The 14,826-nt window shown below is 33.2% G+C and overlaps 2 protein-coding genes across 3 annotated transcripts; one reads left to right on the top strand and one right to left on the bottom strand.

Annotated features, from left to right (window-relative positions):
* Positions 1-283: 283 nt before the first annotated feature.
* On the bottom strand, positions 284-4,704 carry LOC140806174 (methionine aminopeptidase 1D, chloroplastic/mitochondrial). Of its 2 annotated transcripts, XM_073162678.1 has the most exons (10): positions 4,494-4,703; positions 3,726-3,795; positions 2,815-3,043; positions 2,493-2,654; positions 2,365-2,406; positions 1,706-1,777; positions 1,434-1,513; positions 1,059-1,156; positions 857-904; positions 284-706 (listed from the first exon to the last, which is right to left on the bottom strand). In XM_073162678.1, exons 1-10 carry the CDS (start codon positions 4,612-4,614, stop codon positions 561-563), a joined length of 1,068 nt encoding a protein of 355 aa, XP_073018779.1. In that variant the 5' UTR covers positions 4,615-4,703; the 3' UTR covers positions 284-560. The 2 variants fall into 2 exon arrangements, 1 of the variants encoding a protein (XP_073018779.1); XR_012112457.1 differs by lacking the exon at positions 284-706 and having other exon boundaries at positions 851-904; positions 1,059-1,145; positions 4,494-4,704.
* A 4,304-nt stretch (positions 4,705-9,008) lies between these two features.
* On the top strand, positions 9,009-10,607 carry LOC140804664 (cyclin-dependent kinase inhibitor 6-like). Its single transcript, XM_073160753.1, has 4 exons — positions 9,009-9,579; positions 9,691-9,770; positions 9,935-10,096; positions 10,181-10,607. The coding sequence occupies exons 1-4, from the start codon at positions 9,361-9,363 to the stop codon at positions 10,257-10,259; spliced, it is 540 nt and encodes a 179-aa protein (XP_073016854.1). The 5' UTR covers positions 9,009-9,360; the 3' UTR covers positions 10,260-10,607.
* The last annotated feature ends 4,219 nt before the right edge of the window (positions 10,608-14,826 follow it).

Genomic DNA, 14,826 nt, shown 5'->3' with positions numbered 1-14,826 from the left:
TTTTGTGTTCAATCCCTGGATATTTTTTTAGTACCACATTTTCACATGAAATATATCATATTTCCACATGAAGTATACCACATTTTGTATGACATAATACCAAAAATTTTGTGGATAGAGAGTGAACCCAAAAAAATGTTTTGATTGGGGATTTTTCACCAACTTCCTCTTAAATCAAACTATAAATTTCATGACCTTAAAACAACAACAAAAAACAAATATTTACATTTAATTTAAAATATGAAACAAAAAAAAACTTTATGAAAAGAATTAAACACAAAAATTATTCAAACAAATTATATAAATATAAAAAATATATTGATTTTTCACTATACGATCACATGCGAATGTTAGTAAAATATATTGGCTGGGCCAGTCGAGATGAACACGAGTGACAGATTCAAAGTGCAATATAATACAATTACCATTGTGGCTTCATTGCTTTCCAGGAATGTTATAATGCTTTCTCCGAGAAAGCAATTTCACGCACATTAATGAATAATGTTTCGGATTCTGTATTCACCTGTGCGGAGCATCCGTTTCACGACCATAACTAGTAGTTAACACTTGGTGAGTATCTCAGCTCCATCTTTGGTTATTAAGATGGTGTGTTCAAATTGAGCAGAAAGGCTCCCGTCCTCAGTGATGACGGTCCAATTGTCGTTCCACATTTTCGGATGGATGCTTCCAATCGTCAGCATTGGTTCTGAGATCGGACGTGATACAATCAAATGTTAAATTATGGGTGATTTACTTGAATGCATTTATTTGATATTCCCATATTTGACAGGAGGCGAGAGAATCAATGCATGTATTAATCTTGATGTATAGATGGAGGCTAGAAAAAAAATATTACCAATGGTGAAAGTTTGGTTTAGCTCCATCTTTCCACGTTCATTATTCCCTAGCAAAACAATATGTCTGTTTAGCCAAGTAAATGATCAGTACACTTCTGTAAAGGAGGTTTCATAAGTCCCTCAATTATTTGCATGTCAAAATCATATTACCAGGATCGGAAATATGATAAAAACTGAAATGGGTATGGGTTGTGGAATTACTGTAATGAAGGACTACAGGATCACTATGAAAAGCCCGTCCAACTCCGTGACCAACGAACTGCTCGACAACCCCATAACGGTGCTTATCTGCATGGTCACTTTGAGGATAACATTAATGTTTAGGCTATGTTCTGGCAAAAACTCATTGGTAACAAATGGAAGTGATATATTCCAAATGGACAAAGATGGTCACACAACTGCTACAATATTAAATTTAGACATCAGTTAAATGCATATACATGTGCAGAGTATACACAAATGCAACTTATGTTTTTCACCTATCAACAATATAGATAATGGTACTGATCATATAAATGTAAAAATTACAGCCACTGTAAATACGTGAGGGGAAAGAGACTTCAGCAAATGCCTTACTGTATTGTCTTGCCAATTTTTTTAAGTTCCACTCCTGGTGCACATATCGATATTGCTTTGTCGAGACATTCTTTAGTTACCTAGGGAAGATAAAAATGACTATTTCAAAAAGAGAAAAGGATGGAAGATTTTAAAATCATAGCAAACCGTTGAATCATCATAATGTACTATTAACTTATCATCATAAATAGTCTATCGGAGTATATAATTAAATTAAAGGTCCTTTCAACAACATAAAAAATGAAGGAAATAAGTCCTATCAGGAACAATACCTTTACCAAGTTCCTGGCATTCTCCTCAACCTCTCCAACAAAAAACGTTGCAGATGTATCACCGTGATAACCCTGAAAATCATGGTAGGTTGAGTGAAAAATGTAGTAAAATTCCACAGAGAAATTAAGGAATTTACAGAATTAGCTACACATAAGTTGTTCATAAAAAACTTGCAGAAAACTATTTGAATGACAAAACACCAGCGGCTCACATACTGTAACGATGAACGAAAACAATTCAAAGGTCAAGGAATAACTTTGAAGAGAACGGCAAAAGAGCCTTTTTTTATTAATAATAAAACTGATCTGCAAAGGCGATTAAAGTAAGTATTCATTTTGATCAATCACCTTAATATTGCAAAAGTCATCCTTTTATTAATGCGATATTAGACTATCAGTAGTACATAGAACATGGCATGAATTATATAACTACTTGTTATGGACAAAAGTTATCATTTTAGCCTAAATTTCTCAAACAGCAAATAATATATAATTCACAAACTATCACAATCTTCACTTTCAAAACATACTAGGATTTCAATTTGCCATTGAGAGACATATATCAATGGAAACAGTTTTGTCAAAAGCAAGGATACTCCTTAGAAGAGAGGCCACAGATGAGAACGAATTGAAATATTGTTAGACGAAGAACTGCTTACATTAAGATACACTGTAACATCAATGTTGATAATGTCACCATCCTGAAACGACAATATAACACGGTCATTTTTAAATGGAATTCATGAAAGAAACTATGATGTTATAGAAAAGACCAAGTATTACAAACCTCAAGTGCACGTGAATCTGGGATTCCATGGCAAATGCATTCATTTATGGATGTGCAGACACTCTTTGGAAAGCCACCATAACCAAGAGGAGAGGGATAAGCTCCATTGTCAATGATCATTTGATGAACTGCTAAGTCAATGTCATCTGTTGTGATGCCTGACTGCCGGGATAAGTACAATACAATTTTGAAAATACAATTTGATGCATAAGTTCAAATCTATGCTTCTGTGCATGAATATAATGTCTCAGCTCAAACAAACACACACACACGATAACACAAACAACACTAATATATATACGAAAACTTATCAGAAATCCACCTTCACTAAAGTTCCAGCATACTGAAGAACCTGGGCAGCAAGCCTTCCCGAAGCTCTCATGCACTCTATGCCTTTCTCGTCATGCACTTCAGGACCACTTGCAATGCCAGGTGGTTTCTTAGATTTAACATATGGAGGTGTTTGTATGTGCTCAGGGACTGGCCGTCTAGGAGAAACTTTCCCAGGCTTTAAACGTTTCCGTGTGCTATTCCTGGATTCATCTGTACTTCTGTCAGGAGAAGTGAAAAAAAATCAGCCACGTATGTGCAAACGGATGCAAAAACGGATGCCACTCATAATTCATAAATAACATACAACGTTAACAATTAGAAAACCCTGTTATCTGTTTCAAAAAAGAGTCAAAAGGAATGAGGTACCCATAATCTATATTCATCTTCTAGAGCAGAAAATAGCGTTAAAACTCACTACTCTACGTTCTTCATGGGTTTATATCCCCAATTAATGGATTTATCTAGAAGTAAGAAGTGAAATATTATTTTAATCATCTAATAAGAAAGAGCTCAAGCAAAATGTAGATATTTTATAGGGATAGAAAGTATTAAAGCCAGCATGTTAAACACCAACTTGCAATTAGATAAAGGCTCGTTGCTGGTTTGAGATAGGTATAGAGCTCCTCTTTTTCTTTTTCTCTTAATATTATTCCTCTATCTTTCAATGGCTCACCACCACGATTAGCCCAGTCCTCCTTACTATAGTGTATTATTGGTCAAAGAGCCACTTTACTTGTAAAGGTCACAGGAAGTCAAAACACAAATTCTTTAAACCCAAATCCAAAAGAATGAAAATTCAGAGTATGTGTCAATGGAGATAGAGCGGGCAATAAAAGGATGAAATATGCACTTGTAATGGGAACAGACATGATATTTTATGCCAACAAATAGAAAGCATACCTTTGGTTGAACAAAAAATTTGTGATTCCAGAAAATGTTCTAGACACTCCCATTGAAACATGGCTTCTTCCTGTTTGAACATAAGAATTTAATTAACCAACCTTGAAAAAGAACCTTTACAGGAACAAGATTCTTGATAATGATATAAAAAGGAGGCTGCTATATGTGTAAGTTTCATAGGATGCATCTTTTAGCAAAATTTTCAAAATCTCGTAGGAAACAATTGAATATCAAAAAACTAAATAATGAAGAAAAATAGATCCAGAGTAGACTTATTGCATATATAAGTAAGAGAACCATCAAGACATAAATCCACATGAAGAATTAGAGATATGCTCCAGATAAATGTCAGTAACCCAATTTGTGGTGTGGGTTTTGGTAGGGGCTGTAAGATGAATTGAATCGGTTGTTCGACTCAGCTTGATTATAATGAGCTCGAGCTTTCGCATGATAATTAGAAAACAAACAAGCTCACTCGCGAGCCTCTTACTACCATTATAATTCATCTCTACAGTGACCATATACTATATAATGTATATTGTCTAAATAGTATAACAATTAAAAACCAATTAACTGATATTCATATGCCAATTTTCATATAATTTGAATGGAAGACCACCTTGCTCTCCTCCCGCTCACTTCTTTCCGATTCAAATTGAATACAAATTTCCATCCACTCAAATTCAAGTCACCCATGTCAAAATATCCATCCAGACCATAAATAATTGATCTAATTCAGCTTGAAATTCGAACGTATATCGAGCAAACCTGGGTTGAAACGGAGGAGCCGATGAACTGAAGCAGCATAAATCCATGGAAGGTGGCGGCGGTCTCCGAGGAAGGTGGAGAATAAACGGGGTTGAAACTGAATTGGAGTGCCAGCCACCATTCCGCCTCGCTTCTCACCTCTATCCGCGGGATGCCACCTGCTGGTCTCTTTTCCCAGCTCAGTATCGTTCGTTGCTTATGGCACAGATTGCAGCAATTCTGGATAACATCATTGCGTAGATTGAAAAAGTATGGGCTTGTTTATGGGCCTGGACTTGGGTACCGTTGTGAGTAGCCCTGTTGTAAACTTTTCAGCCCATTTAAGGCCACAAGGGGTTGAGGTGAGCATAAAATCGAGTTAACTATCGAATTGAATTACTTCCGAATTCGACTCAAGTTTGGTTCATTCTGCAACTTGTTCTTTATATAACCAGTATTCTTGTGGGTTTTGGTGATGCAAGCTGCAAGGTTCTGTTTGCTTGGAATTTCGAATCGACATTTCCAATTGAAAGTTTATTATTTTTTAGAGTAAATCTCTTTAGACGGTCTCACAAATATATATTCGTAATTTGGTGATGCAAGCTGTAAGGTTCTGTTTGCTTGGAATTTCGGTCGACATGTCCAATTGAAAGTTTATTATTTTTAGAGTAAATCTCTTTTATACGGTCTAGCAAATATATATTCGTAATCCGACGGGCCTTAACCATGATATTGACCACTTTTAAATTTTACAGAAGACTTTAATATATGTGTCAAATGATTAGACTCTTGCGTTTGGTTGAGTGGATTAAATAAGGATAGATTAATAGTCAAATATTTATCGTTAAAATTTTAAGATGTTTTAATAATCATTTTGACCCGATTTAAGATCCAATTTTATTAATCAAATAGTTATCCATAAAATTGAATCTTAAACCGGGTCAAAATGATTATTAAAACAACTTAAAATTTTAACGATAAATATTTGACTATTAATCTATCCTTATTTAATGCACTCAACCAAACTATATGTTCACACAAAAAAAAAAGATCATTTTCTTTATTTTGATTTGAAATGTTGTTTGGATATATAGAATGGTTCAAATAGGAGTGGACATGAAATTTTGGATAAAAAAAAGTTAGATCAGGTGATATGATCATGTGTTTAGGCCTTGGGGGGAGGAGCTGAAATCCATCACTTCAGGACACATATGCATACACAAAGTTGCGTTTGAATCAAGGTTATTATGTTTTTATGGATGGATTTCAAATTTTTCGAATCGTTTGGATGGGAAAAATATATTCAAGTGAATTTCAAAATTACTTTGTAAGAATTTATGATAATGATAATAATTGTGATGAATTTGAAATATACTCAAAATGAGTGTCATTTGAAATACATATATACGTCGAATTCTTTACTGAATCAAATCTATAAATTGGGTGATTTTGGAATTTTGATAGAGATTTGATGTCTGGATTTTAAAATGACTTTATTTTGGTAGACCTAAACAAAGTTAGAGAAGAAGAAGGTTTTCTAAATTGAAGTTGTCGAAATCTTGTTTGAGATTAATCATGATCCATATGACATCAGATGCATTAGCTATGATTTAAATTGAGAGCGAGTTTCTAGAAAAAATTAATTATGAAAGAAGATTAATTGATGAGTTAGCATAAAAAAATTTAGAAAATAACTTTTCATAGTTAATTGTAATATAATTTCTTTTATTTTTTATGATGTAATGATATTTTATTACATCTGAAATATAGTTTTTCATTATATAAATCTCAGTTTATGTGTTTATTTAATGAAATTATCTTTATAACATCGAATTTTATTATTATTTTTATATGAATATATAAGGACCCAATTTTTTCACACCCTTTAAAGTCTAACACCGGCCTTGATCACAAAATAAAACAATTATTACTCGCGCGCACAAACGTTGGGGATGTGTGGTTAGAATTTAGACACATTTGATCAGATTTCAAAGAACACTGGCGCAGAATGACAATCCCGAAAGGATGAAAACCAACACCTGAAACTGTGAATTCAGGAGCAGGAGAAGATTTCGGGGACAATGGTTTTAATTGCTAGGTGACAAGAAGATGAAAAAAGTGGAATTATAAATCAAATATTCTGAGAAAAACGGTAGGGGAAAAGAAGTTTGGTATAATCCAAAGCCCATTATTGGCTAACGGTTGAGCAATGGCCAAAGCAGACTCTTACTTAATTTCCAGTTAAAAACAAAGGATGGAGACAAATTTTGGAATCCAAAGAGGTCATTCTCTAAGCCTTTATTAACCATTGAGCCCCAGTCCCATATGTTTTTTTAAAACTCTGATCTTATATATGGATGCAAACCGAACCCGAAAACCCTATTTGGTCCGTGAAAGCTCATACGAAACCGGCCCTGTTTATAACCGTATGTGTTTTTCGTATAACCGAATAATATATAGTATCATGTCAGAACATCGGTATCTCTAAAAATGTGTGACATTCGATATTATCATGTTTAGACTGCAATTTATATTGAAAAGAATTGTAGTTGGGGGACCTTTGAGTGGTTGATAGCATTCATGTTGTAACCATATCGGCATTGAGTTCTTGATTAAGGCTAATAGTTTGGACCACTTCCATAGTCATGCACTGATACTAATCTATCTTTTTCGAGTCAAGGACCACTTAATATCATGTCAAAACCATTGTATTAATTACATGTGCCATGTGCTTCAGCAAGGCCAATGCCATAAACCTTTTTTGTCGTCAAATTATATGAACATTCCTTCTATTATAAGCAATGATGGACTCGCAAATTCGGGGGAAATGGTATGAAAATTGGAAGTTTTTACTCTTGAGGGTGGTAAACTTTAAAATCCCGTCTGTTTCAGATTCACTAGTGTATATATATGTACATTTAATATGTGCTCGGAATTAATCTAAATATGCTTTTTGGTCGGCTTTTGTTGGGTTCATTTGACTATAAATGGGCATGCATGCACTGAACTTTCCAAAACTGCTAAAATCTGTGTGGGGAAAATCACTGTTTTATGACATGCAAGGTTAGCATGTTTGAGTAGATAGGTTGGTTAACAGTATCTTGAAAACTGACGTTTTCTCTTCAATCAAAATCTATATACTATATGATTCAGACAATTGCATTCGTGCAAGCTCTCTTCAAATTCGTGTTAACATCTGTCATGTGGGATTAAGATTGATTTTGATGCTGAAATCTGTCGGTTCATCCTTTAGGTAAATCGAATGCAGTAATAGTTAATATACACTCGGAGTAGGCGTTCAGGGTCAAGTCGATCACGAGTCCTTGACTTACAGAATAAATTTGTCTTCTCCAAAATTGAATGAGTTCGAACAAACGATACTCTTATTATCCTCCTAATATTATACCACTGCGTCATATCCATAGAGGCTTAATACTAGTGTAGATCTTTTGCAGTGCTCGTCCTCGCCCCGATTTATGGAAAGATTATACCTAAGGGCTAAGATAGTTTTGCTCAAACAAAAAAGACGATCACCGTATTCAACGTTGGACCTGTTGGTTCCACCTTTGAACCAACAATAAGGCTTTCACTGAGACCATATATATTGTAGGTTTAATCTTTTTTTGGTAAGAATCCAGCTCTTAATTTGAAGGTGGGATTAGAAAAAAGATGAAAAAAAGAGTAGAAACGAGAAAAGGCTGGTTTTAGTTTTGTGCTGTTTCATTCTTGTTTCGCCATTCAGAAAATAGGCTAGAGTGGATATAATTTCCATGGTCATGGCTTTCTATGCGTTGCCTTTAATTCCTCCTCCTTTTTATCTTTTCAGAAAAAGCAGACCAAAAGAGTAGAGCCTACCTACATGACTAAATATTAAAGCCCTGACATATATATATATATATATATATATATATATATATATATATATATATATATATATATATATATATATATTTGATTAAATTTTGAGTGGGAAATTGGAGATTGTACACTCTTAGTTAGATCCTCAACACTTCACTTAGGTTGTGTTTATTTAAATTAGTAAAAGATCCACACGTGATACATGTGTTATTGTTATTTTTAATTTGATCAAATAATATTAAATAATTAACACAAAATTATTTTCAATTTAGAAGAATGGTTCGATTCAAATGAGAAGTTTTGTTTGAATTTTTTCTGTGTAAAATATGGGATGACTCGAGAATGTTTTTAGTAGAGTAAGAATAATAATTATAAAATAAAATATTTTGGTGTCCTCGAAATTAGTTACTTTAAGCGTCTAACTTGATAATATAGAATAGATTTAAAAAATGGATTTGAAATGAGTTTTTTTAGAAAAATTAGAAATACACTATGTTGATATATAAACAAGTTTAAAACGTTGGGGAAAATTTCAAATTCATTGGATTCAGAAGCGTCCAAACAAGTACTTATTTCAGTCCGAATATACTCTTGAAAGAATAAAAGTTTGCATTTTATAAAAACTCGGCACAAATTTCACCGGTTCGATTTCACGGACACGTGTCAATGGATGGATGGATGAGCACTCATCGGGAGAAAATCGATGGTTACTATCAACGGAGTATTCAAGAAAGAATCCAATCTGAACCGATCCAACAGAATTCTTTGTACTCTTCAGAACCATCTCCGTCGTCATCATCATCACCTCCTCATTCATGCTCTCTACCAGAGAAAGCCCTGCAAATACTAGATAATTTTCTCTTCTCCCTGAGCATCATTCTCGTACTTGCAGTCTGCAGAATCGAACAATTGCAGGTTTACTTGCCCGAGTTTGCGCTTAATTGTTGAAATAAGGTTTGTGAACTGTGATCGGCATATTCTTACGAAATTTTTAGTCTATTCGAGGGAGTGTGAGGGACTGAGTGATGTGATGGTAATGGAGAAAGGGGCGGAGACGGTGGGGAAGAAGAGGAAATTGAGGTTAGAAGAACTGGAGGACTTACCCGCGTCATCCTCATTTCAACTCAAAACGCGGCGTTTGGCTGATGCGACGCCGGTGAATCTTCCTAGTTCGGCGTGCGAGAGCGCTGGTTCTTATGGTGCTTTGGGGTCTTCCTGCTCGAGCAACGGATCGAGTGATCCGGCGAAGGTGAGAGCTGGAAGAACTGAATGAAATTTCGCAGCAATTGGATTTGATCAGATAATTCTACTTCAAAATCTGTTTGGTTTTTTTAAAAAAAATTTGCATTCCGTTTTTCAGGTACAGGAGGAGAAAGATGGAGTGACTGTGGATCAATTTTTAGTGACCGCAAATGGCGGTACGTCGGATAGGAGAGAGAGGTAAAAAAATTCAAAAATAATAAAGATAAGCGTAATGATTTTTCTCAACTCGTCTCTTCATTTCAAAATTCAAATTATTTGCCAAGGAGAATTATTTCTCCCGAATTAATTTCTCACTTCCTCGCGATGAACGCTAACAATACTCGGATACATGAATTTTTCAGGAGCGAAACCTCGTACGAGATTCAAGTGAAGTCGATGGCCAGGCCAAACGAATCGACCGATCCTCGCCGCCGTTTCACGGGTGGGAAAATGCCATCCGATGATGATCTCGAAGAATTCTTCTCCTCCGCTGAGAAGAATCTACAGAAACAGTTCATTGACAAGTAAGCAATTAAACACCCCTGCCAACCCCCTCTCGCTCGCAAGGTGAATCATGATCTCACTCTACCATACAAATTTTCAAACAGGTATAACTACGATGTAGTGAAGGACGAGCCATTGGAGGGTCGCTTCGAGTGGGTTCAAATCAAAGAAATTCAGCCATGAGGACGAAGAAGAAAGCTAAACTCCAACACACACCCGAAATGTAGTAGTGAGTACCGTTTCCACTAATTTAATTTCTTTCTCGTTTCTTCTAGTTTAGTTTCTGCATGTATATTCTGAAACTGTTATATCTGTAGAGGAATAAGAAGCAGAAGTAAATTAAATACAATTCTCCGTTGGACAAAAGCTTCAATATTATCTAATTTTACTTTTTGTGTATCTGGGCTGAGTTCTTTTCACTGCAATTCTCTGATGTTGTACCTTTTAAAGTCACACTCGTACTTCTTACCAGTAAATGTAATTCCAGTTAAGCCACTGTTTTCATTTATGTACGCCCGAAATTATAAATTTCAGCGCTTGTGCATAGGATTGGGACAGCTGATATGAATAATTTCACCACCTCTTTCCAACCTCTCTTTCTTTCCACCAAATGCACATGAAAAGTGGAGGAGATTCATTTATTCATGATTTCTTCTTGGTTTTTTTTTTAAACAAATTAAATTTATTTGATATGTTTAATCATGGAAAATTTATGATAACATATCAAATATATATTCACACCAAAAGTATTTAAGCTAAAAAATGAAAAGGGCCTTCCTCCAAAAAGATTATGAGGGTGCATTTGGATCAAGGGAATTGAAATCATGGGTATTTGTAGTTCGGGTGAATTTAAATTAATAATGGGTAGATTTGAAATTCACCTAAGATTAGTGTTAATTCAAACTCTTCCTTATCTTGACATCAAATGCAACGTGAGTGAATTAAAACAAAAACATTCCTGGTTAGTTGTTCTATGATACTATTCGAACGAGGAATAGTTTTAATAATTTTTTAAAAAAGAAGAAGAAGAAGAAGAAGAAGAAGAAGAGGCGCACGTAGAAGAAAGAGAACAAGAAGAGGTGGGACGAAGCGATCATGTGGTCCTTGAATCCCCTTTACTAACTACACGTTGATGCATGCATGTACTTCGGAAGAGGTTAGAGTAGCCATGTGTTCATAATGGACCCTAATTAAATTTTACCTCTTAGACAACAAACCATTGGCTCCATGATGTGTTATACATATGAAATATTTAAAATCTAGCCAACCAGGTTAATTTAACTGGTTAATTTAACTGATTTTGATTAAAGGAACTGTATTCAAGAGTAATATGGTCTTTTTACTACTTTTTAAAATAATATCACTTTTCACCTCGAGTGGGTCTCATATGAGACCGTCTCACGGATCCTAATTTGTGAGATGGTCAACCCTACCGATATTCACAATAAAAAAGTAATAATCTTAGCATAAAATTAAATTTTTTTCATTGATGACCCAAATAAGATATCTGTCTCACAAATACAACTCGTGAGATCGTCTCACATAAGTTTTTGTCTTTCACCTCAGCCTGGATACGAACCACTACACTGCATAGAGTATTGTTGATTATTTATATAAAATTATGAATAAAAACATTGACTTTTAGTCGAGTTTTTCATTATTTTGTCTCGAACTTTTTCGTGAATTTTATAAACTTGACCCAAATTTATTCAGGACGGATTTTGCACGATTTGGGACGGATTTTGGAAAACTCGTCCCATTTAATGTCAAAATTTTGGGTCCAAGTTTGGGAAGGATTTTGACATTAGTATTGTACAAGTTGAAAAAACATTAAACAAATGGTCAAATATATTTCGATATTTTTCGCAAATCATGAAGAATTTCATTTGGTTAGTGAAAGTCACCTGCAAAGACCATACATGAGTCACCTATGAGAGACATAAAGTTGCTTAAAGTTTGAATTTAATTCGTTTTTTTTTAAGAATCGTACTTTTTTTACGAAATGTGATACGTAATTTTTTTTAGGAATCGTACTGTTTTTTTATGGAATTTAATACGTAAATTTCACCACAGAAAAGTAATTAACCTGAAGACTATTTAATTAAATTCTTAACTTCACATTAATTCAAACGCTTTAATTTTTGTGTATTTTTATTGTGGGTCATTAAAAATCGTACAGATGGAAGGAATTTCATTGTTTAACAAATTTCGGTTATATTTGGGGAGATAATTTGAAATTCATGGATTTCAATTATAATTTTATTGTTAACAATGAAACAATAGATCACATTTTAAATGCATACTCTACTTATTACACGTTTGTTAGAGAAAGTTCAATTAATTTCAAATGTCTATATTATAGATTAACTTGTAATCCATTTTAATTAGCATGAAACACTATATAAATATACAAACATTGAATTTGAATTTTATAGTATTGTTTTCTAAAATAACAAAAATATATTTAAAATAATCAATCCAAATACAACGTCAAATATTTCAAATCTCACTGATCGTTAGTTTATTCCAAATATATTTCATTCTTTACCATCAGATGCACTCGTTATAATTCTTTTGAAATATTTGAGATTATCAATTAATAGTTACAAATATAACGGACAGAATTATGGTAAAAATGGGCAACACGTTGTTTTTAATTTAAAATCCATCGATCTAAATATAACTTTGTATGATGCTTGAATTAATGGATTTTAAATTCATAAACTCGTTCGGACGAACAAAGTTCAAGTAAATTTTAAATCCACTATATATTAACGTTAAGAAATTTCAATAATAATTGTCGTAGATTTCAAATACACCAAAATAATAATCACTTGAAATCCACTCAAATTCCATCCTTAAATCAAATTTCTTCTTCCGAATCAATCCATCAGTTAAATACGACTTGTACTATATAAATTGACAAAAACTTGTGTGAGATGGTCTCACGGATCGTAGTTGTGAGACGGATCTCTTATTTGGGTCATCCATGAAAAAATATTATTTTATTATGCTAAAAATATTACTTTTTATTGTGAAAATGAGTAGGGTTGATCTGTATCACAGATTAGTATCCGTGAGACGATCTCACATGAGACTCACTCATATAAATTATAGCACAATGCGATATAAAAGTGAGAGTGGGTCTCATGTAAGACCGTCTCACGGATACTAATTTATGAGACGGGTCAACCCTACTCATATTCAGAATAAAAAGTAATACTCTTAGCATAAAAAATTATATTTTTTCATAAATGACCTAAATAAGAGATCCGTCTTACAAATTCAACCCGTGAAACCGTCTCACACAAGATTTTGCCTAAAAGTGATTACAATAGTTATACAAATATATCAATTATACAAATATAAGTGAAAAATTAGTTGGGATTTACGAATTTACAAGCAAAAAAAGGCCCAGAAATCCCAAAAGAGATCACACACCATTACAGTTTTCTTAATGGACTACTCTTGGGCCTGAATGTAGGCAGGCTTAAACATTCAGCCTACAAAGAATACCCCAGCAAAATGACCCGTACTTGAAAAAGGATTTATATTTATAACTGAAATTAGTTATTATTTTTAAGTAAATTATTTTTAAAAAACATTAAACTTTTTTTTAAAAAAATTAATATAAAAAATTGACAGATTCTTCATCATATTTACAGACAAACCGATTTTAATCTTTGTTTATATACTGAATTTTTTTGAATTTAATAGCAAAATTATAAAATTTTAAATTATGTTTAACAATAATTTAAAACATTTAATTTTAATCTAAAAATATAGTCAAAACTCAATTTGAACCAAAATGTTAATTAGTAATTCAAGATTTTGCATAATTTATTACTTAATAAAAACTAGCGATTAATGCACATGCGATATATATACAATATAACACATAATATTATCACAAAACTCTTGTTAGACGGTTTCATAGGTCAATTTTATGATACAGATCTTCTATTTGGGTTAATCGTGAAAAAATATTATATTTTATGTAAAAATTATTATTTTTTATATGGACCAAGTTAACTCATCTCACGCATCTTCTACTTCACAAAAAACCTACTCTAATATTATATCGCACACACGTACAATATAATACATAATATTATATGGCAAAAACTTGTGTGAGACGGTCTTACGGGTTACATTTGTGAGACGGATCTTTTATTTGGCTCACCCATGAAAAACTATTACTTTTTATGCTAAGAGTATTACTTTTATTGTGAATATGGGTAGGGTTGACTCGTCTCACAGATTATGATCCGTGAGACGGTCTAACATGAGACTCACTCATATTATATATAGCTCAATATTTTAACTATTCGTTGGCATCTTCCTTTGCAAATTAATTCAAGCTTTTCTATTAGTATACCAATGGAGTTTCAAACAACCATTTTAAGTTTTTCATTTTATCTTTAACATGATTATGAAAGTAAGAGATTAGCCATAATTATCCTTTCAAACCAGTACCTCCCTTGATCTGGTCATCATCACATGACTATCTCCGGTAAAAATGAGATCCTCAACATATAAACCAACAATTATTTTTTTCAATCTCTACTTTGATACATATTGTAAGCTCATGGACATTTGATAAAATCTAGTTGCTAGAATTTTTTATTTATTTTTTTTTTTGCATAACAAGCTCTACAAGTTTGCACGAGTCCTAACTCTAAACTTGTTTGTTGAGTTAAGTGAATATGAGTAAAAGTAATACTTAGATGTGTAAATTAAACTCCTGAGA

Source organism: Primulina eburnea, chromosome 11 (assembly GCF_022965805.1).
Source record: "Primulina eburnea isolate SZY01 chromosome 11, ASM2296580v1, whole genome shotgun sequence".
NCBI lineage: Eukaryota > Viridiplantae > Streptophyta > Magnoliopsida > Lamiales > Gesneriaceae > Primulina > Primulina eburnea.
Note: the sequence above shows the minus strand (reverse complement) of the source record. Positions and strands in the feature narration are given on the sequence as shown.

What these genes read in the sequence shown, in the direction of transcription:
- LOC140806174 (XM_073162678.1), bottom strand. Translation starts at nt 4,614, where the DNA reads ATGGTGGCTGGCACTCCAATTCAGTTTCAACCCCGTTTATTCTCCACC. An exon ending in ATGCTGGAACTTTAGTGAAG is followed by an intron (nt 2,655 to 2,814) that starts GTGGATTTCTGA and finishes TTATCCCGGCAG; the next exon opens with TCAGGCATCACAACAGATGA. An exon ending in ATGCCAGGAACTTGGTAAAG is followed by an intron (nt 1,514 to 1,705) that starts GTATTGTTCCTG and finishes TATCTTCCCTAG; the next exon opens with GTAACTAAAGAATGTCTCGA.
- LOC140804664 (XM_073160753.1), top strand. Translation starts at nt 9,361, where the DNA reads ATGGTAATGGAGAAAGGGGCGGAGACGGTGGGGAAGAAGAGGAAATTG. An exon ending in GATCGAGTGATCCGGCGAAG is followed by an intron (nt 9,580 to 9,690) that starts GTGAGAGCTGGA and finishes TCCGTTTTTCAG; the next exon opens with GTACAGGAGGAGAAAGATGG. An exon ending in CAGAAACAGTTCATTGACAA is followed by an intron (nt 10,097 to 10,180) that starts GTAAGCAATTAA and finishes ATTTTCAAACAG; the next exon opens with GTATAACTACGATGTAGTGA.